Source organism: Borostomias antarcticus (genome assembly GCF_949987555.1).
Source record: "Borostomias antarcticus genome assembly, chromosome: 5".
Lineage (NCBI taxonomy): Eukaryota > Metazoa > Chordata > Actinopteri > Stomiiformes > Stomiidae > Borostomias > Borostomias antarcticus.
In genome coordinates, this window is record NC_140238.1 from 15498919 (window position 1) to 15522613 (window position 23695).

The following is a 23695-nucleotide window of genomic DNA, read 5'->3' on the forward strand; positions in this document are numbered from 1 at the left end:
CTGCTTTATTAACCTGCCAGTCAGATGTCCCTGAGGCGACCCAGGTAGAACTACTGTACCACTGCCTACGGTATAACAACACCTTGATGTGTCAAGATCCTACCAACCAGAGGCTGTCCGCTGTTTCCCCTGGACGACCCGGCCGCGGGCTGGACGTGTGTGGCGGTGGTGGGTGTGAGACGGCTGTTTACGTCTGTAGTTTCACAACATCACTATTCATTACCACCCCGGCAGTCGACTGACATCGGGCCCAGGTGATCTTAGGGAAACCAGACGTCCCCTGCTGTGACGGTCTGGTGTTGTGACCTTCTACTCCTCACCCCGGCGTCCAGATGGTCGGGACTGGACCGGTGCAGGACTAGAGCAGCGTCTCCCCCTAGCTGTCTGTTTAATACTTAATTTAAGGATGCTGGAACCTACAAATTATCAGTGTGTGTGCAGAGCGCAGCGTGAGGCCCAGAGGAAAAAAACATCTACAAGTTACGAAGTGCAAGAGCAGCGTTATTCTCCTGCTCTGGGCTGGCCTCAGTGCAGCACAGTAACTCCCTGCCCAGGACTCTCCTGCATACCAGGCGTTTTAATGAAGCTGATCCAGGCTGCAACCAGCAGCAAGCGGACTGGAATAAAGGGAATTAAAGGATGGATCTGGACTGTTCTCTGGAGAAGGACTGGTGACTGCGGCCAGCCTAATGCGGGTATATGGCCACTCACCCTGCATGCTGATCCAATGAATAGCTAGCACGCCTGGTGTGTTGATTACAAGTATAATCCATTAATCATCACCTCACGCATGGATGACTTTGATGAGAGAGGCAGGAGCTTGCATTGAATTCCAATCACATGATGTAGAGCAGTGCAGGTGTGGAGTCCCCACAAAGACCCCTAAGAGAAAACTGTAGGTTGCATTTCCTGTCTCCATCCCATGCAACGGAGATAAGGAAACTTCATTAAAGCAACCAGCCATTTTTCTTCACACTAATTACCACCGCCCTGTCAACCACTCAAGGGTACATGGAGCCGGAGGAGGGGGGTGATGGGGAGGCATCACCAGACTGACACTTCACTGTCCCACTCCATCTGCCAACTGATTGTTTCGGTATTACATGTTTGATTTAATAAACATGGCAATTTGAACGGCAATTCTCCAATATAGTGCTGAATTATGTAATTAAAATCCAATTAATTTATTAAAACCCAGATCCAATTTTCCTGCTCTGGTTAGTCTTCATCTTCTATACAATCGGGTTTTTAAGCTTTGCTTCTCTCTTTATGCATGGGGTAATGACAATGACTGTCTATGCAAAAACTTTCTAGGATGTTATTTGGGTTACAAGCTTGGTAAAGGGACAAAGGTGGTGTTAATCTTGCATAAAAGTGATATAATAATGTTAGCAGCCACAGCCTATCCTTCCCATTCTTTTTGGATAATGTTGAAGATAGAGGTTTCTCTATTATAAATTCTTTCTCATCTGCACGATTATGATAGGCCTACATTATATCTATTGTGGTGCAAGACGGGTTTCTCGCAGCTGATGTGACGTAGACGCACGCGTATGTGTGTCTGTGACTTTTTGGGGGGGAGGAGGAGGGGGGGCGGGCGCCGCGCGGCATTGCTCACTTATGTTATTTGAATATACAAGGCCAACCATATGGCAATGTCACCTGAAGGAATGATTAGATATATTTCAAATTGAAATACATCCTCTGAATTGAGGCGTAGGAGGAGATGTTGTGTTTACAGTCTGTGCCAAAATGGAAAATATTCAGGCAATTAGTCTAAACTGTCAATCTGATGAATATGTGCAAATGACTTCGTCGTAGCCTCGATTAGTGGTGGCTGTACCATTTATGTTTCCAAAAGGAGTTCTATGTAAAAGGATCTTTACTGCATACCAAGACCGACATCAGAGGATCTTCTGCGCTACGCATGATACAGGAGAGGAGGAGGCGAGCGCTGATATTTCTCGGCTTGCGGGAAAGCCGTTCGCGTGTAAAGGTTCCGTCTACTGAGACTACGACCTCAGAATAACGTCCTCGTCGTCGTTGACAGCTTGGTGGCTGATCTATCCATCAGGCAGGAAGATCGGGGTAACACTACGCCAAGACGAGAGAGGACGACAGGCGAGCCATCACTTGATCGAACTGTAACTGAACAGACTTGTGGACCAGTCTCCGTGTGCGTGAGGAGAACGATATCGCCTCTGGGGTATTCTTTCAACTAGATTGGAGCACAGGTTTGACGGAGGGGGAGCTGATACACGCGATATAGGCTAAACGTTACCGGTTGATAAAATATTTTTTTCTCGAAAAATATAATAGGCTACCCTACAGTAAAGCGGGTCTGTTGGAAAGGGGCATTTTGCTGTCGCTATAGGCAAACTCTCCAGGATCCAAATCCAGGTAGGCTATATTGCACACGCATGTTTCATATGTGGCTGTATGATTCATAATCAATAACTAATATTTTTGAGGCACAAAGACAGCATGCTTGATTGATAAGACACAGCCTATCACTTTAAGGATGGCGTTACTCGTTTGTCTGGTCAAGAAAATTCGTGGTCAAATGGCCTATAGGCTATAATAAGGCAGCTTTTGCCATGAACCCTCTCGTCGAAGGGTTAGTGGAATTCCTACCTATGGCTTGCATGGTCTCACAACGTAGTTCAGTCTAGGCTGTGCGTTATGAGTCAGTCCATCACTCGAGTTGAAGCGGTGCGGCGCTGCTGAGGCGCGGTGCCAATAAAGCTTTGGCTATTAGGCAACCCCACTCTTGTTCTCCTAGTTACAAATGCATTTAGATGAATTTGTATGTCACTAGAATAATCGGTGCCTTTCAATACATCCCCACATTCTCATTTGAGCCTATAGCCTACCCAGCGTTTAAGAAGAAGAATATCCGCTGAGGCTCGAGCCTACCCCTTGCTATTTGGAACGGTGTATTTTTGGCAGAAGGCCTGCAGCAGGTGCTTTTTCTGACAATGAGGATTAAGATTTGAATAGTCTACATTTCTGTTAATGTGGGCACACGGATAAGATCCAATCCTACCCCTAGTTGTCCCGTGCTGGGCATTTGTCACTTAGGCCTATACATTTTCCATGTCGGTGTTTTTACTAGGGGATTCCCCTTCAGGTAACACAGGGTTGGGGATAGTGGGAGTGGAAAATGGTCCTGAAATGATTAATCAGCAACAGCTGATGCTCTCCGTGTCGCCTGCTGAGTCCATGTTTACGAGGATCTCAAATAACCATCTTCTACAGTACTCTCTTCCCAAAATAGGAAAAGAGAAAGAGATCCGTGGGCGCCTGTCTCGATTTCTCAGTACGCCTACATCTTGTCATGTGTCTCGCGCGCCTGCTGCCCGCTTGTATGAAGCGCTGCGTGTGTTCCTCATGTAGCCCTTATATGGGCTGGCTACATGGGGGCAAAATCACTACATTTTTCATTTTTCTAGAGATTAGGACAGAACACACGATTCTATTGTTCTATTAATTTAACTTACTGGGAAAAAGAGAAATCTATGCTATTGTACACAACAACCATAGCAATGTAGGCTATAAGAAGATTAAGGTCCTATGGCCGTATAATGCCTGTAGATTTGGTCACTACTTTATATTAGTAGTCGGTAGATTGGATTGGATAGTCTTTATTTTCTCCAAGGGGCAATTTGATTTGCATCAGTGATAGTACTCTGCACAACCAGTACACATGACAATATACAATAAAGACATAAATACATTAAAACATACAATAGATCATCATAAAAACTGCAATCAGATATAAATAAGAACAGAGTACATATTGTTGAAGTGTCTGTACAGTAGCAGCTAAGCCTAAAGCTTATTTAAAAATCCAACAGCTGACAGAACAAATTATCTAAAATATCTATTTGATTTGGCCCTCCTATGGGAAGTATACCTCCATCCTGAAGGCAAGAGTCGAAACTGCATAGAGAGGGTGCTGAAGGTCCGCTAGAATGCCTCTGCCTTCTGAGTGGCTCTCACTGACTAGTATTGGTATATAAATATGATATAGCTTTAACCATATATGATATATAAAATGCAAATTGGATTCATTTGTTATACTTATGGTAGCCTTGAGACTCAATGAGTCAATAGTACAAGTCTGTGTTACTTGGAGATAAGTAGCTAAACGATGGAAGGATTGAAAGATGCCATTGACTTGCTCTGACATGATCTCTTCTGTTTTTTTATTCTGTTTGTTGAATGTTTGTTGTTTTTGCTCTTGAATGTGTTGAGGTGCATTGCCTGTCAGCTTTGTAACTATATTTATTGTCAAGCACTTTCCGTCCATAACATGCTTAGATGCTCTGCTGCATTCATCACTCCATTGCTGTCACTGTTTTAGTCAGGCAAGCTAAACACTGCCTAGCCCCTAGTCATTATCTGAGGCGAGAGAGAGAGAGAGAGAGAGAGAGAGAGAGAGAGAGAGAGAGAGAGAGAGAGAGAGAGAGAGAAAGAGGGTGAATACAGCAGCTCACTCTGACTTTGAAACAGGCACCAACCTCAGTACAGTTATTGGTTACTGGTTTCCCCACCAACCTCATTCTCCAGTTATTGGTTACTGGTTTCCCTGTATGGGAAAATTCAGACTGGAAAAAAAATGTCAACAGTCCAAATACCTGTGCCACCAGATTCAATGTTGTCTCTCATTAAACTTTTTTGTTGCTCAATTACTTCTCTGCCTTGTTTTTGTTTGTTGAGCTTTCTGAGCTTGCCTGTTCTCCCTGGAATGATATTGTAGCTGGCTCCTGTCCAGTTTCCATACAGAAGGCCATCTCAGTCAGATACTCTCAAGATTCTCTCTTCTCTTCATCTTCTCTTGTCTTTTTCTTCTCTTGTCTTTTCTTCTTTTCTTCTCCTCTTCTATTATATTATATTCTTCTCTTCTCTTCTCTTCTCTTCTCTTCTCTTCTATTCCATTCTTCTCCTCTCCTCTCCTCTCCTCTCCTCTCCTCTCCTCTCCTCTCCTCTCCTCTCCTCTCCTCTCCTCTCCTCTCCTCTCCTCTCCTCTCCTCTCCTCTCCTCTTCTATTCTATTCTATTCTCTCCTATCCTCTTCATTCTCAAGATTCTTTATTATCTTCTCTCCTCTTCATTCTCAAGATTTTCTATTCTCTTCTCTCCTCTTCATTCTCAAGATTCTCTCTTCTCTTCTTGTCAAGTCAGACTTATTTGTCACATATACACATCATACAGGTTTAATATTCAGTGAAATGTAATTGATAGCGCCCAAGTGTGCTTAATAATAGACTAAAAATAAGTAAGAAAATCAAGTAACAATGCAAAATATATAACACAATTACAAAATATTTACAACAATTGAAAGAGCTGAAAAGATATGCATTGAATAATTTACAGATGGGTTAAAGTTATATGGATGGGAATAAAAAGATATACAAATGATTTGTATTTATTTTTATTTTTACAGTTGAGTTAAATAGGTAATTACATATATAGATCTCTCCTCTTCTCTTTTCTCTTCTGTTCATTCTCAAGATTCTCTCTTCATTCTCAAGATTCTCTCTCCTGTTCTCTCGCTCCCCTCTGCATCTGTTCCCTGACCTCTGCACTTTTACTGTAATATTGAATAGTTGAAGGAATCTGCATACAGTAATATAACTTGCCAGAATTTATGCCAGTTAAAGGAGAGGTTTCACCAACTCTACTCCAAACCGCTGATTTTCAAACCATCCAATGTTTTATGTGAAAATGATTTTTTTATAAATATTTTGTGAATAGCCTTTGTTTCAGTAAAGCAATGAAGTGAGACTGGTGTGCCAATGTAATAAAACGGGCAATCCTCTGTTGGATTGTGTGATATAACTATGGTGGTGAGAGAGAATTTTAATTGGGCCTAAAATGCCTGAGGGGCTGCGGGCCGAGGTGCCTGCATCGGGGCCACACCTGGCCTCCTGGTCCACTAAGTGATCACAGAGGAGCTTGGATGGAGAGGGCAACCCTTGATAAACGCCTCCCGTTAGCTCTCATAATTGGTCTCAACATAAGTGTGGAGTGGTTCTCCGTGTTCCCTTTGCTTCTGGCTCGGGCTGCTTCCATCATCAGGAATGGTCCCGGTCCGTTACAGATGAGCCAATGAGGGGCTTTAAAGCCCAAGCTTTTATGTATAAATTTGGACAATATGTGTATAGCCATTGTCAAACTGGCTTGTGCGGGGGAAGTGGTAAGTGTGCATTTAGGGTGCAGTTTATAATGGATTTGGACAGGGCATCTGTACCCTTTGTCTGAGTATGCCTCTTGACGTCTTCCCACCTCCCCTCTGCTGTTTTTGCCAATGCGACATTTTGGACAGTGCTTAGTTTGGCAACATTGCGGGCCCGCTGAGTGAGCTGTTTGGTTTAGAGCTGTGCATTACCCCAGAGATTCCGCACAATTACACTGTAGTTGTTGGGAAAACCCACATCATTGGGTGGAGTAACTCATACGGTATTTTGAACTGAGAATAAACTTTTACTCGTGGAATAGAACTATGATCAGCTGTGATTCAGTCTAAGCGGAATCTAATGTTATCTACAATGTTCAGTTTACAGACCTGAAAATCTCATGCATTTGTGAGCATGTGAAAGTGTTTCTCGGCCCATCATGCTCCTGATATCACAAAGTTAATAATTATTCAGTTTTTGTACAGTGTGCGGCAGGCACCTCATTGAAATTCCTCCAAGTAGAAGGCTAATTGGAGCATTGAACAAATATACTTAGTGGAAATCCTGTCAGCTCTACAGTAGTTCTTGTTGCCAACACCAATGTTTTTCTGTCTGCGAAATGTTTTATGTATTTCTATGCATGATAACAGTGGGAGGCAATTATTGTTATACTGTAGCCTAATATAAACTCAATACCTACTGTATATCACCACATACTATTTACCTACTTTACATTCTAATCTCAATATGTTCTGCCTCACTACACTTTATATGCAGGCTGGTATGTTAGTGGTTTCTTCATGTATGTCATGAATGTCTCACCCTCCACTGTCTCTGTTGCTGTCAGGTGGCGTGTTGAGACCAAGCACAGCCCAGTGCTGGATCCCAGAGGGACCGTCAGTGTGGTAAGGACCCGTGAGACGAAGGAGGGTGCATGGAGCGCTCACGGCCGGTGAAGCCAGGTACATCTGCCTGCCTCTGGTTGGGGTTGGTGTCTGTGGCTGTAGCCTTTCTCTGCGCGGAGGCCCGGACCACTCCTAGCCCTACTCTGTCCAGCCACAATGCCACCTGCAAGGGAAGCTCAAAGTGCAGGCAGGGCATCATCCTGCCCATCTGGTACCCTGTGGATCCCTCTATGGGGGACAAGATTGCACGGGTCATTGTGTACTTCGTGGCCATGATTTACATGTTCCTTGGTGTGTCCATCATCGCTGACCGCTTCATGGCGGCCATTGAGGTCATCACCTCGCAGGAGAAAGAGATAATTATCAAGAGACCCAACGGGGAGACCACCACCACAACCATACGAGTGTGGAACGAGACGGTCTCCAACCTCACCCTCATGGCCTTGGGCTCGTCCACCCCAGAGATATTGCTCTCCGTCATCGAGGTCTGTGGACACGACTTCGAGGCCGGCGAGCTGGGGCCTTCCACCATCGTGGGCAGCGCCGCTTTCAACATGTTCGTCATCATCGGCCTGTGCGTGCTGGTCATCCCCGACGGAGAGACGCGCAAGGTCAAGCACCTCAGGGTGTTCTTCGTCACGGCTGCCTGGAGCATCTTTGCGTACATCTGGCTCTACATGATCCTGGCTGTGTTCTCCCCTAACGAGGTGCAGGTCTGGGAGGGCCTAGTCACACTGTCCTTCTTCCCCATCTGCGTGATCCTGGCTTGGGTGGCCGACCGCCGGCTGCTGTTCTACAAGTTCATGCGGAAGAAGTACCGCGCAGACAAACACCGGGGTGTCATCATTGAGTCGGAGGCCGACCGCTCCAAGGGCATCGAGATGGACGGCAAGATGGTCAACTCACACTTCGCCGACGGTGGTGCGGCCAGCAACCTGATCGGCCTGATCGAGAGCAAGGAGGCGGACGAGTCCCGCCGGGACATGATCCGCATCCTGAAGGACCTGAAGCAGAAGCACCCGGAGAAGGAGCTGGACCAGCTGGTGGAGATGGCCAACTACTACGCTCTGTCCCACCAGCAGAAGAGTCGCGCCTTCTACCGCATCCAGGCCACGCGCATGATGACGGGCGCCGGCAACATCCTGAAGAAGCACGTGGCCGAGCAGGCCAAGAGGAGCGCCAGCGTGCAGGAGGTCCACGTGGAGGAGCCCGAGGAGTACGTGTCCCGCGTCTCCTTCGAGCCCGCCGTCTACCAGTGCCTGGAGAATTGCGGTGCCGCCCTGCTGACCATCGTCAGGAAGGGGGGCGACGTCACCAAGACCATCTACGTGGATTATAAGACGGAGGACGGCTCGGCCAACGCAGGGGCGGACTACGAGTTCACCGAGGGGACGGTGGTGTTCAAGCCGGGGGAGGTGCTGAAGGAGATCAGCATTGGCATCATAGATGACGACATCTTCGAGGAGGACGAGCACTTCTTTGTGCGCCTGAGCAACGTGCGCGTCCTGGAGGACGACGAGGAGCTGCTGTCCCCCAACAGCCTGCCGTACCCCAAGGCCCTGCTGGGGTTCCCGCCGGTGGCCACCGTCACCATCCTGGACGACGACCATGCTGGCATCTTCACCTTCGAGAGCGACACGGCGCACGTCAGCGAGAGCGTGGGCGTCATGGAGGTGAAGGTGCTAAGGACTTCCGGGGCGCGGGGGACCGTCATTGTGCCCTTCCGCACCATGGAGGGCCTGGCCAAGGGAGGAGGGGAGGACTTCGAGGACACCTACGGAGAGCTGGAGTTCAAAAATGACGAGACCTGGTAAGAGGAGATTACTTTTATTCACCTCATGGGGGGGGGCTGGTTGGCGAGACAGGATGTTATGCTACTGTAGTTGTGGTGAATGTGTGGGCTAGCTGTGTGTTTTTAGTTTATTTATCTGCCTTATTTTTTGTCAAAAATAATTCTTTGACCTGGCATGCTTAACATGTATTCAGTAGTGACAGATGCAAAAGAGGTTTTTCTATTGCGTTCAAGCGTTGCATTCAAATCCTTGTGGTGTTTTCTAGTGGTTCGCTTGAGTCGTCATTTATATGATTCGTCACATTTACACATAGGTGTCATCTAAGACATGATTAAATAGATCTTCATTGAAGAGTATTTGCCTTTCTAACTCACACACAAGTTTTATTCCTCCTGTTTCCTCATGAAAGATTCTGCACCCATCAAGGCATGAATCTGAATGTGAATTCTGACAGTGATCCGGTGTCTCTTCCCACACAATAGGGTTTGAGCTTTGTGATCCGTCACATGACACAAACCTTGAGTAGCCTCCCTCCACATCTCTAATCCCCACTGCTTTTGTTTTCATAGTGCTGAGGCAAGCCCCGGTTTCTAGAGCATCTGCACTGTGTGTGCGGCACTATGCTGCAAGAACACTGGGGTCTGCATCAGAATGGACTGACTCTGACCAAAGCTTGCAGCAATACTCTGGTATTCTCACTCCAGTGTTAGAGTCCGGTGTGTGTACTGTAGGATAGCTCCTAAACGACTGTGTTTCTGTTTGTAGCTCTGCATGGGGACACCACTGTGACTGGGCTATTGGACATTCTGTAGGTTTATTTGTCTGAATAGATTTATGCGAAGTGTAAATGTCGCTGACTGTGTACATACCGTATATATTTTCAGGCAAACACTATCCTATTTATCCTTGACATGCATTTGTCATGTTTTCCTCATCAGTTAGGACCCAGGCTGAATTTACAAACTGGCAAGGCCCGGGGTCTGGGCTCCAGAGGGCTGATACAGCCCAGGGGCAGGGGGGGGCGAGGGGTTGGGTTCTGTGTGATCAGCAGGCTCCTGGGGCTTCTGGTTCTCCTACCAGAACTAGGGGGGCTCTAGTTGATTTGTGTGTGAGGCTTTTTGGGGCTGGGCCTAAGCCTGCTGGGGGGTAATGGACAGAAGGACTATTATTAGGGGGATGCTGTGATGTTGTCTGCATTGTGAGGGAACGCCGATCTATTGATCTGCTCATTGTGTTGCGCATTGTGCTTTGAGTTCAGTCCCTTTACAGTACAGTACCCCTCCAGTCTGCCAGAGCACACGGAGGAGCACAGTGTGAATGTGCAGCAAAATAATCAGCCTCAGGCAATCTAGCAGAACTCTATGTTCTCAGAATTATTGCCTCATAGCGTTCCAATTAAACAGAGAGGAATCAAATCTCTGAGTATCCATTCCAGACCCACACTGATTGCTGTCTCAAATTAGTTGAAATGAGTAGATTTATGTTCTTGACAAGGTCGATTAAGCAGAGTGAGGATAGGGCAGGGTCAAAGGCCATAGTGCCTGACTCCGGATCTGGTTATTGAAGACAGAGACCTATATTAACTGATGAGATGGTTGCTTAAACTAGCTGTAACCATTACCTTGAATCCTGTAATCCTAGATAGAGATGAAAATGGTAGTGCTTTAGTGAATTTCATGATAATCAAACACACGGGAAGGCTAGGACGGAGAATTGTTTGAGAGCATATGAAAATCCTTGCTCTCCCTCTCACATGCTACTGTAGTACTGGTGTTTTTGTTGAACAGCGGGTCATATTATAGCAGGTCTGCAATCCCCAAACAAATGCTGGTGGAAGAGTAATGAATTAGATTCTGTGTTCAATCATGAAGCACATAGAGGATATGACAGGTTATCCAGGAGCAGAGACCAACAGTTATCAGGACGCCTACTAGCAGTAGGAATCTGTTAAACAAAACAGAATGTGCAGAGCAAATAAAAGGACTATTTAAAATATACATAATTGCATTGACTTTCTCTGTCTCTAAAATCTCTCATCAAGGGCATCCACGGTATCTACTCAGTGCTCTCTATAGTGTGAATATCTAGTTTTTGCACAGTGTTCATAGACATGTAGGCTACTCGTGTTATAACGCATGCTATAAAGGCTTACTTCAAACAGGAATGATTTATAAAGGGCTAGTTGATCTCATTACTTTCATTGAGAGAAATTTTAGTTTATCGAGGAAAAAAAAGTGAGGGTTTCCCATTGTTAAATCCATGGTTACCACAGTTTCCTTTCTTGCTACAAATTAGCATTAATTGCTGTGACTAAATGGGTGTGGAACCTGAACCCTGACTAAGGGGCGGGGGGGGGTGACGCCCTTTTAGGCCGCTTCATCCTTCTGCTCTCTCCCTCTCCCTTCCCACCCTCCTGTTTTACGAGGCTTTGACTCTCAATCTCTTTTGACACACTTTGGGCCCATTGTTATCAGCCAGAGCGGAAATTTATAACGGTTCTAATCTGGGCGTCCGGGATACATCACTCCATTCTTGGCGAGACAGTGGAACTCAGTGCGAAGTATTTAGTTAATGGTTTTCAGCGACAATATGGTAGATATGGGCTAATGGAAGATCGCTTCATCCGCAACCCATGAGTTTCTGAAATGTTCACTTTGTGGCCGGTCAATGCTGTAACATGACTAGGTTAGGGTTAGAATAACTCAAAAAGTCCAACTAACACGGACCGTTTTGGGGTGAGAGTGGCAGGATTTGAGGGTTGAACGGAATGCGGAGCTTGTTGGCTGGAATAATGAACGGTTAGAGGTTGAGGGCTTCTGGCTCTTTTGACCCAGTCAAGGCAACACAGCTGTTCGGTGGTTGCAGCTCTCTCCCTGGAGAGACCGCTGTTTAACCAGGTGCCGATGAATTCATAAACAAATGAGTGGTGTGCAATGACTGGGCCAGAATCAGCTAATGTAATTGTGAGCGTCGTCACGCCTATGTGAGCATGGTTGTTGATGCATGTTTGGTAAACTCGTAATTTCACTGATGGCATCAGGTATTGAGTTATTTATAGGTTCACGCCTTGATCGCTGTCAGGTGTGCCGCTAGCTTCTCTAGCCTCTTTGGCTTCTCCGTAACCCCCTGCCCCCCCCCCCTTCCCCTACCTCTCAAGAACGTGTAGTTGCCACCTTCTTGACTCCATGAGTGACAGGACACATGTCTGCACACTTATCCTCGTCCTGCTGACCACTCAGGTTTTCCCCTGCCAGCACAGGAGGCAAGCGCACTGGAACAGCTCGGGCTGCAGTCAGCCGTCGTCACAAACCCCTCACACCAGCGTTCTCACTGGGTCTGCCAGTCATGTCCTCCTGCCTTATCTCTGTGGTCTTACTCCATGTCTGTGTGTACCTGCAGCTGTTTTCCTTAGAAGTGGTGCTGATGTGTCCTTTTTTATGGCCTCTCTCAGCCGTGGCGGTAATTACTTGCGAGGAGATTATATGAAATTATTCTGTAAATCCAAAGGGGTTGTGAACTTTGGTCAGTCAGTGCTTATTGAGGGTGCTCCATTTAAAAAATATATTTGTAAGGTAACAGGGTAGCAGTAATTTACTGATTTAACCCCCTGCATGTACTAACAAACGCACACACACACACACACACACACACACACACACACAAACATACACACACACACACACACACACACACACACACACACACACACACACACACACCCTTTGCATATCCCTCTTCTACATTTTGACACTCACACAGCTTTCACACGTTCAGACTCCTTAATCTACAGTGAGTACACACACACACACACACACACACACACACGCGCGCGCATGTTGGGTGGTAATAAATATGATGGCCCTGTGCTTGTTCCTCCCAGACGGGGTTGGGAGGGGGGAAGCAATTAAGCTAAAGCTTATTTATAACACAATTCAGAGTAGGGTGTGTCGCCAGCAGCTCCTAGAGTCCCCCTGAGTCTCTGAGTGTAAATCTGAGCAGGGATCATATATTCCTGATCCCCAAACTTTGACAGCGCTCGCAACCTAATAGGGTTAAGATTGAGGTAAGTACATCAGTGGGTCAAACCCAAAGCATCCAGGATGTTTTGTAGCGTAAGCAAATATCCTGTACGCAGAGCAACATGATATTTGTTTGTAGGGGCGGTGTACGAAGAGGACACCTGAAACAGCACTGTCATTAAGTTAGTACCAACATTGTAGTAACACGTAGTTACACAGTAATTGAAACCGAATCTCCATTTGTTTCTGCAGTTATTAAATCTTTATTCCACAGACATAAGAACAACTTTACGTCAAATGGGACTTCACTATCTTAAAAAAAAAAAAAAAAAAAGGTTGATGTGAGCTTGAACTAAATGTGGTGTCACGTATCGATACACAACGCTCAAGGTCACCGGTCTCCTCTCTGTCCTGTTTGCTAGGACAGCCACTGTGCCCTTCCTGTGTCAGCACCTGCTGCTGCCCACAACTGCATACCTTGATAAAGGAAAGGTCACTATTCTACAACATCATCCTCCATGCAGAGCACAGCATTAAGAGCAAAAATCAATACCAGCCCAGAGAGAGAGGGGGGGGGGAGGGAGGGAGGGAGGGAGGGAGGGAGGGAGGGAGGGAGGGAGGGAGGGAGGGAGGGAGGGAGGGAGGGAGAGAGAGAGAGAGAGAGAGAGGGAGAGAGAGAGAGAGAGAGAGAGAGAGAGAGAGAGAGAGGGGGGGGGGGCGGGGGGGGGGGGAGGGAGGGAGAGAGCTAAGGTGGCGTGGCAAAGACTAGCTGGGCTAGTGGTTGCAAGGACATATGGACCAGGGGGAAAAGGAGAAGAGCTGGCTTTTTTTTAAATGTTTCGCGTGACATTTGAATTAATTTCACCGCCTGTGAAATCGACAAAGAGCACTTAGTGGCACAGCACATGTTTCCAATTTCTCCGATAGAAAAAATATGTCCTCTCTAATTTAAAAGAGTTATTTCACCTTTTTGACACCAGCGTTTGACTCAAATGTCATATGCAAAAGTGTGAGTGAAGGGCGGCTGCAGGACAGGCGGCTGTGTATATGAATGAATAATGATTTTTTTCAGTCTTGTCTTATTCATCGGCCCGGCCCTCTCATCTGCTCCGGTCAGCTGGCTGGAGGTCAGAGGTCAGAGTTCTGGTTCCGTCGGAGGAGCATTTTTTGAAGATGAGCATTTCCCCTTGTAAAGCAACAGGCTATATGTCTCTGAGGGTCACTGACTGAACGCGCAGATTCCTTGCCGACACTACCAGAGTAGAGTACTACTCTTACACTTCAATTGGGTAGTTATGTGTCTGAAAGAGTGGATGTGAATCGTTCAAAGAACCACGCCAGGTCAAGCCTGGCTTATGTGCGTGGCTGGCTTGTTTCTGTTCAGGACTGGTAGAACAGAAGCTAGTCATGCCACTGAAATAGCTGTGAATTGAAATGATATGAAATAATGTATGATCAATTAAGATAGGTCTTGTCGCCTGGACACATCAGTTTCTATGCTTTTGATGCTAATCCAGCACAATAAGAACGGGATAGCCAGTTAGCTCATGAGCTCACAACAACTAGCAACAGCTTCCATAACATTAATGGTAGCGGTTAGTGGCTGATGATTCCTGTAACGTTAGCTATTTTGCTGCAGTTGGTTCAACTTCTGTTTCTGGACAAAGGTAAGGGATAAAAAGATTGGAGTGAAAGGATGAACATGTGGAGGTTTGGGGTATAGTCCCATAAAATCATCCCAACCGGGGCCTTGAACCCCGATCTCCCACGTGGGAGTCCGATGCTTTCACCGCTATTCTACTTACAGTGGAGATCAGTGAGTTGATTTTGGTGTCCTTCTTTATTTCGGTGTGGTGGGACTACTGCCTCTTGTGGTGCCAACAGAGAAATGCAGGTCAACATTCGAGGGAGGGAGGGAGGGAGGGAGGGAGGGAGGGAGGGAGGGAGGGAGGGAGGGAGGGAGGTAGTGATAACCGGACAAACGCTATCCTAGGTGCGCTGGCTTACAGCCACGCAAAAAAAACATACAAAACAGTTTAGTATTCAACCTCGAGCTTCGACCGTCTCCCCCTCGCTTATTTCACCACTCTGGCCAGTTGACCGGTTGTACCTGATCCCATCTCCACCACCCCTCCATCCCTGGACTGGCTGTGTCCAGAACTGATCCATCTCCTCATAGGATCCCCCCCCCCACAGCCATTGTCTACAGAACCAGTCCCAGACCCAGACCCGCTCTTCCCTTCCCTTCCTCCCTCCCAGCCTCCCTCCCTCCCTCGCTCACTCCCTCCCAGCCTCCCTCGCTCCCTCCCTCCCAGCCTCCCTCCCTCCCTCCCTCCCTCCCTCCCTCCCAGCCTCTCGCTCCCGGTTCCAGGCCAGACCAGCATGCTCTGCCTCAGCTCTGGGGACCTCCTTCAGGAGCTCTGGCGGCTCCATATTCCCAGGGTGCTGCAGTAGAAAATGCGCCAGAATGCATCAGTAGTTCCTCACTGTAATGCCAACCCATGCTCCCCCCCATCACTCCTATGTGGCCTGTAACTCAGAGTTAGGAATGAGATCAGCACGGGGGGGGGGGGTGCAGGGACTGAGCTTGTGCTGCACAGCCCTATAGATGGCCTATTCTGTTGTTCGAGTGAAACTGAAGTGTGGTAAACCTAGCGTTTTTCTTGTGTAGTCTGTGAAGGATGTTAGGATGTACGTATGGATTGGGCGCTCTGTGGGACATTGAGGGGTTAAGATCACTGCTAATTTGACCATATTTTATGAACGTTCCTTTTTGTTCGGTCGTCTTTAGTCCAGATTCAAGATCTGTTTATTTGCCATGTACATGGTTACTAGGAATTTGACTAGGGTAATGGCATACACTGATGAAGATAACAAAGGACAGGGTATAGGACAGGACAGGACTGTGCAAATGCAATACAAAGAACAGTGCAAATTCAAAATACAGTGCAAATACAAAATACAATATAACCAATGAAAATAAAGGGGGGCGTATCCTCCTGACTTCTTGGTTTTACCGGAAAGGACTGTTTGATTCACATAGTCATGATTCATGACAGGGAGATCTTGACTGAGCGAAGCCACTGGCTGATGAGTGACCACTAATCCTGCTTTGATGTGGAACACAGCTCCATAAGGACAGAGGCAATGAAGTATAGAACGACACAAAGCAGCCATCAGAAATCTTAATTGGTTATTGTCCCCCCTCCCTTACTAGTGTGTTCTCTCTCTCTTTCTCTCTCTGTCTCTGTCTCTCTCTTTCTCTGTCTCTCTCTCTCTGTCTCTAACATACTTTTTCTCAGAAAAACAGTAGAGCTCTATCAGCATACCCTAGTCAGACAAAACACAGATCCCACCTTCTCCAAGCTGAAGACATACATGCTGCTCATCCCCCGTCAGATGTGTGTCTACTGTATGTCTGTGTGAGTCCCTGTGTGTGTGTGTGTGTGTGTGTGTGTGTGTGTGTGTGTGTGTGTGTTTGTGTGTGTTTGTGTGTGTGTTTGTGTGTGTATGTGTGTTCTTCCAGGCTAGCGTGTCTCTGTGCTGGTGGGAGAGAAGGGTTCACTCCAGAGAGGAAAACAGATCTTTTAATCTAATCCGCCCTGTTGATGCTTGAGTGCCAGCCTTATTAACACTGCCATAGAGGGAGGGCTTCTCCTGAGCCCAGCCACGCTCTCCTGTATCATGTTGAATACCCGCTTCTAATGGAAGGTGTCTGAGCCCCAGTTGGACCACCAGGCCCATCCCAGATCCTATCCCAGATCCTATCCCAGATCCTAGCCCAGATCCTATCCCAGATCCTAGCCCAGATCCTATCCCAGATCCTAGCCCAGATCCTAGCCCAGATCCTATCCCAAATCCTATCCCAGATGCTATCCCAGACCCTAGCCCAGATCCTATCCCAGATCCTAGCCCAGACCCTAGCCCAGACCCTAGCCCAGATCCTAGCCCAGATCCTAGCCCAGACCCTAGCCCATATCCTATCCCAGATCCTAGCCCAGACCCTAGCCCAGATCCTAGCCCAGACCCTAGCCCAGAGAGGAAGGACACGACTAGGTCCCTCTAATCGAAACAGGGGACAGTCTGCAATAACTCAGAGCTTGGAGGGTTTTGACATGGAAGTACACTAGAGATCAGACAAGAAGAACTTCGACAGAGGATAACGTCCGTGGCATCTTGACAGGGAGCTGTAGACAGGGTAGGGTCCAGCTGAAGAGGACAGGGAAACATGGCGTGGTAAGGGGAGGGGGTAACCCCCTCTGGACCCTGGCTTGGACACACGATGAGGAGGCCCCCTCCATCCCATTCTGTCCCTCAGAGGGATGGACAGTAGCACTCAGCCAGACCAGGTAGTGGACAACCTGGGGTACTGTGTGTGTTTGTGTGTGTGTGTGTGTGGGGGGGGCGGGCTGAAAGATGGGGAGGGTTGGTTGGGAAGGCAGAGAACCCCCCCCCCCCCTTGGGTCGCAACTGTCAGCATCAGGGAGCTGGCGAAAGATGAATAGGTTACAGGTCTCAGCCTTGCCAAGAGCTCTTTCTCTCTCTCTCTCTCTCTCTCTCTCTCTCTCTCTCTCTCTCTCTCTCTACCAACCATCCAACATAACCTCCTTCACTATCTCTCCTTTAATTTCCCCCTTTCATGTTTTCTTTTTCATGTACCAGCGTGTCTTATCGTGTCTGGGCTCTCACTCTCGCTCCATCTCTCATGTGTTCTCATTTCTTTTATAATTTTATCTTTCCTGATATTTCTCTTTCAACCAAGCTTTCACCGATTTTTCTGTTCCTTCATTCCTTTTTTTGAAATTATTTTTGGCAACAACAAAAAAACGGTTTATGGAATATAAATGGCCATTTATGCCATTATGCCATTTGCTAAAGTAATTCCCAAATATGAAATCAGTCTTTATAGAACTTGAAGTCTTTAAAGAACTTGATGGATAAAAGTCAGTGGACCAACCCCCCCGCCCCAACTCCCCCACCATCCCCAGAATGTGAGATTCGGGTATCAAACTGGCCGACATAGAGAATGAATGAGGAAATGTATTCCGCTCCAGCTGAATGGCGGTCAATAGGTGGTTATTCTCTGTGCTTATAATGACACTAATTGACTCCAAACTGCTTAGATGCAGATAGCTAGATTCTTTGGCCGAGAGGAATCCAATGATGTCCACTTCTTGACATTTGGTTGATATTATTGGCCGGTAGATCAACCAGAAGACGACCAATTTCATGCAGCCACTACTACTGTTCTAATTACTAATACTTTTAGCATAAGTGAATGGAGTAGAACATAGTGAAAAGTAGCATCACGGCGAACATATATATACAACAAATATGAATGCTGTCAGGCCGATGCTGTCTGATGAAAATGGAAACAGACAGAGATACAGAGGTTTGCTGTTTTATGTGTTGGATAGCGTTTTGGAATAAAACACTTCATATATCATAGCCAATTGTTCCATGTGCTCGAGCCTGGCCAAGCGGCTTTGGGACGGGGGAAATTAAATGAGAGAGATTTGTCTCTGGATGTAAACTGGAAAAATACATTTGTCCCTACTACAGTCATGGCACCTGTCATGTTAGATTTCATCCAACCCGAAGTAGCATAGCTCTTTTTTTAACATGCCACCAACTGTGACACCAGAGGGGCCAGGGGAGGAGGCGAGCAAATCTGACACACTGTACCGAAAACCAGAGACAGGGAGAGAGGGAAGAGGAGGAATGCAAAAAGAGCCCCATGATTCTGGTGCACTGGAGACAGATTTGATGAGGCCTGACCAGGTGGGGGAGAGGGGGAGGGGGAGAGAGGGAGGGGGAGAGAGGGGGAGGGCTGGGTGGACAGTTACTGTAGATTGGATTGAATTTCTCCTCTGTGAGCCACATTGATTATAGCAGGCAGGGTCCATGACCATTCCCGGGCCAGAAAATTGACAGGGATAGAATCTATAAACCGGATTGTAAGGTAATGACTCAAAATGGGTGTGGAAGATTGAATATAAATTATATTTGTTGATCACCGGGGTCTATTGTGAACAGTCTGTTCAGAATGGTCCCTGCATGACCTGAGGTACAGGACAGTCCTAATTAAAACTTCACTGCGAATTCAGTTTGCTTTCATGCCACAATACCACAAGAGGAACAGGCAAGGGCCTTAGTGTCGCCTCCCCTTTCTCAACCTCAGCTTTTATCCTCCCAGTTTCTCTCTGTTCTTCCAGTTCTTTTTTCTTTTTTTGTTGTTATTCTTCTTTCCTCCCAGAACACTGATTTCAGTTGCTGTTGTCAGTCCCATTGTGTAAATGTGTTTATCACCATATGATTCTGAATTGTGATATTCTTACATGATAAGATGTTCTTGGATTCTTAATCCTTTGTGTTTTTGTGCATGCTTATGCATGTGCATTTGTGTGTGTGTGTGTGTTTGTGTAGATGTGTTTGTTAGGCTCATTCCTCTAAGAGATTTAACACTTCCTTTTGAAGATTGTTGTTTTCGTCTTTCCCTTATGGAAATCCAGCCTTTGATGCTGTTACATCGTTAAAACTGCTGTTATTTCGTTTGCCACTATTTATCAAACTGTTAAATGAGCAATTACTTTAATTTCTATGTCAAAACTATACATTGTATTTCCATACTTCGATTCTTTTAATTGACTTTGACCAACTTGGTACCTTATTTAAGCTAACAATTAGAGTTTTTACATGGTAAATTGGCTTCATCCAGGCAGTTGAAGAGCCTTTTAATCTTCTGATGTTTGAAGCGGGCCAGTTTGAGAGGCAGCCATCCCTGGAAGGGGCTTGAGGTGGGGAGTTCCACTGTCCACGGGGTCCTGGTTAAACATCATACTGTACGTCTGTGGGACACGCGGAGAGCAGCGCTGCGCGGCAGGTCCAGCTAATGGGGCTCTGCCGCCTGTCATCTACTGTACGGCCAGGCCATTTCATCACAATGTCAATAAGGGGAAAAAAGTGGTATAGAATTTCTGTTGCCCACTGATGAATGCAGCAATGCGGGGAACAAAAGGCAAATGGAACAGCTGTCATGTCCGAGGAAGGCAGAAGTCGTCCCCGGGCAGGGAAGATATAGATTGATGAGGCAATGTGTTCTAAAAAGGAGATTTTATAAGAAAGCTGCAGATTCTTTTCCGCCTTTTGCTGCAGGTCTGGTACAGAATGAGGGTATGCGGTGTGAACAGTTTGAGCAGGGATAGGATTCCCCCTTCTCAGCTTCTAATGCTTTCCGTTTACCCTTTACCAACAAAACGAGAGGGCTACCGAGGAAATCAAATGTTTACCAGAAAGAGTAAACCTAGACTTTATTTTTTTGTATGATTAATAGATGAACGTTTTAACAAGCTCTGAATGAATCATTCAGGGCTTATATAGCCTAATGCTAATTGTGGACTGGTAAACGGGGAAGCTCCCCTAGCAGATGAAAGATTCCATTTCCACACTGCGGAATGTCACTGTGCTGCATCTGCTCAGTACTGTAGATAATGTCAGACTTCCTCTGCCAAAAGAACTCTCTCTCTCTCTCTCTCTCTCTCTCTCTCTCTCTCCCTCTCTCCTCCACTCTCTTTCTCCCCTGTCTCTCCCTCTCTCCGTCTTCTGTCTCTCCCTTGCTCCGTGAGGCCACTGGAAATAAGCTCTCTATCCTCGGCCAGAGAAAGGAGCTTTCACAAGCAGGGACAGTGACGGCCCCAAAGCAGAATCAAAATGAAAGCAGAAGGGCCATCGAGAGAGCGTGGCGTTACTGAAGGCCAGGGCCAGGGATGGAAGGATGTGAAGTGCGCAAGCAACTGGCGCAGCAGGGGGAACGGTGTGAGCAGAGACCAGGCCTGACGGGTCAGCAGGCCTTTACCCAGCATGCCCCACTTCTTTTTTTTTTTTTAGCTCTTCAGCCGCGCTTAGCTATACAGGGACATTCGTCCCCCTGCCTCTCGCCCTCCTCACCAAAGACAGAGATGCCCGCTGATGAATGTGCGCCTCATAATCTAGAGGTGAGGGATGGAGGGGGAGTGGGAGTAGGTAATGATTTAATCATCGCATGATGGATTGAAGACATCATTCAGGCTGTTTTTTTTTCCCGGGGTGTGAGAGAGTGCAGGTGTTTGCCGCCTAACAATATTCTGCTGATGAATCTCATTGTCAGTGCCGTAGTGATGCCGAGGTCTAATCTTCATGGTGAACCCTAAATGCAAGTTATTTCAAAGTGTCAGCTCATCTCCACTCTGTGTTCTGTATGTGTGTGTGTGTGTGTGTGTGTGTGTGTGTGTGTGTGTGTGTGCGTGTGTGTGCAGGTTTTGAGGGGGCACCTATCCTTACATGCTCTCTCTCCTTAGTCAGGTCCTCAGATTTCTTTCTCCTCTCTCCTCGTCTCATCATGACAGGATTGTGGTGTATGTCTGTTTGTGCGCCTGCTGTATGTTTTGAGTGGGCGGCTTTGTGAATGCAATATCTCAACTGTAAATCCCTGACGTACTGTAAAGAGCTATCCTGATGTAATTCACGCCGTTGATGGATGCTTTCAATTTTATTTCTTACTTTCTACACTGCAAACACAGCTAGCTGAGGGAACTGAATTGAAGGCTTTGTCCTCTTTTTCTTTCACTCTTCTATTCTTCTTCTTCTTCTTCTTCTTCTACCTCTTCTTCTACTTCTTCTTCTTCTTCTTCTCTTTCTTTTTCCTCTCTGTCCCCCACATTCTGGGACATAACAATCATTTCTCCCGGGCGTCAAAGTTGTTACTGGCAGAGTGCATGGGAAATAAAAGTCTGAAGTGGCTTTGTACAAGAGGACACTCTTTGAACATGGTTATAATTGGAGAGAGCCTCACAAAAGAGGCAGGATGTGAAAGGCAGAGAGCTCATCTCGCGGGACTCTCTCGCCTCTTGATCTGAACCGGAGACAGGATTGTGTAACAGACTGGGGGAACAGAAGGAGGGAGAAAGAAAGAAAGAGAGAGAGACCAAGAGAGAGAGAGAGAGAGATGTTGAGACATTGAAGGGCCTGTGGAGAGCTCTCTCTCTTGGATGAAGAGAGTGACAACCAGACATGTGAGGAGGTTTTAGGGGGATATTCTGTTGGTGACTTCAAAGGGGAAAGATGAAGGGTACCCCCCCCCCAGCAACAGCTGCACTTCACTTTCACCAATGTGTGTGTGCCGTATGTATACGTACAGTGGGTTGGTGGGGGATTGTGCGTGTGTAAAAGCAGAGCCCACTTGGCACATTCCAGAAATGTAGTCCAGGGGCCAGTATGGAGACTAGAGTTACAGGCTGTCACGAATTTTGCCTCCTACTGTCTTACCAAATGTCCACAGGCCTCTCAAGCTGAAATGAATAAGCTAGCGGCTAAGAACACATTTCATGTAAATGAATTCAGTAGAAGCGTGCTAGAATATATGAGAGCGGCAAGAGTGTGTCTAAAAGCCTTTGCGGGCGTGTGGGCGTACTGTACGCTCAGAGGGCGTTTGTCTGCACCGCGTGTGAGCCCATGCGGTCAGCCAGAGACGGCTCGGAGCCGGAGCAGAGATGGCGCCCGGATCTTTGCTCTTCCAGCAGCACCTCCAAATGTCAGCAGCATGGATCATGTCATAGCCTCCCATGACAGCCTCCCAAGCCTACCACCCCCCTGTCCCGCACCCCCCCCCGGCCCCTACCTCCCTCTCTCGTCCTTGGGCTTGCTCCTGCTGGAAGGGGAAGTGATGATGTGGTCCTTGGCTGGAACTCTGCTCGCTGGAACATGAACACTTGACCCAGCTCTGGGAGGAGAGGTCCACATCTCTCTGCTTGGTGCCTGGACCCAGAGTAAGGGATCGGCGAGGTGTGTGTGTGTGTGTGTGTGCGCGTGTGCGTGCGTGTGTGTGTGTGTGTGTGTGTGTGTGTGTGTGTGCGTGTGTGTGTGTGTGTGTGTGTGTGTGGAGGGGGGGGGGGGGGGGGGCAGTAAGCACATCGCAGCACATGAGGAGATTACAGATGAAGGTTTTGGAGGGGCTGAGCCGCCTCATCTTGCTGATGACACCGCAGGGCCCAGACGGGCTGCCTGCTAGGCAGACACACCTCCTGAGGGGCTGACGGGATTTATGAATAAGCAGCCGGATCCAGTGAGTAGAGACGAAAACAAAGAGGACGACGGCGGAGGAGGGAGGGCTGGAGAGAAGGAAGTAAGAACGGGGGAGGAGAGGAGAGGAGTGAGTAGGAGAGGAGAGGACAGGGGAGGTACATGTGGTGGAGGGGAGAGAGAGAGAGAGAGAGAGCAGCTCTGGTCTGTCCCTCCAGGAAGTCATACCACTGTTCCCCTCCATCTGAAGGAGGCTATGTCGCTATGGCAACCAGCAAGAATGTGCGCCCGTCTCCTGGCTTTTCGGCTGGGCGTGCATGTGCATGCATGAATGTGCCTGTGTGTGTGTGTGTGTGTATGTGTGTGTTTGCCAACGCGTTGTCAGGCTTACCGCTATCGCATGTGTGTTCTGTGTCTTGTTCTGTGGGTGTTGGCTTGTGTGTTTTTACACCGATTGCAGGCATGTATGTGTGTGTGTGTGTGAGAGAGAGAGAGTGTGCAGGCGCTCACGCACGCACACAGACACACACACACACACACAAACACATATTCACAGTTTGTACTGCAGGCATTATTTTTAGCACGTGGTGCTTATATAATCAGGGTGACACTGGGGAGAAGTAAAAGGAAGGGGGAAAATCTCCTGCATTTCCTTTAACCTCTATCTGCTGCTGTTGCTTTCTGTCTCTCATTTCTACGCCTCCCTCTCTTCCCAGCCCTTTATTCCTCTCCCTCTCTCTC

General features: G+C 47.3%; 1 protein-coding gene across 2 annotated transcripts in view; it reads left to right on the top strand.

Moving 5' to 3' along the window:
- Positions 1–7115: 7115 nt before the first annotated feature.
- slc8a3 (solute carrier family 8 member 3) overlaps positions 7116–23695 on the top strand; it is a gene marked incomplete at both ends in the record, with an annotated part of 56014 nt that continues 39434 nt past the window's right edge. For both annotated transcript variants that reach the window (XM_084437548.1, XM_084437549.1), the window contains one exon: positions 7116–8896. In XM_084437548.1, coding sequence (XP_084293674.1) covers positions 7116–8896 — 1781 coding nt within the window. The remainder of the gene's footprint in view (positions 8897–23695) is intronic.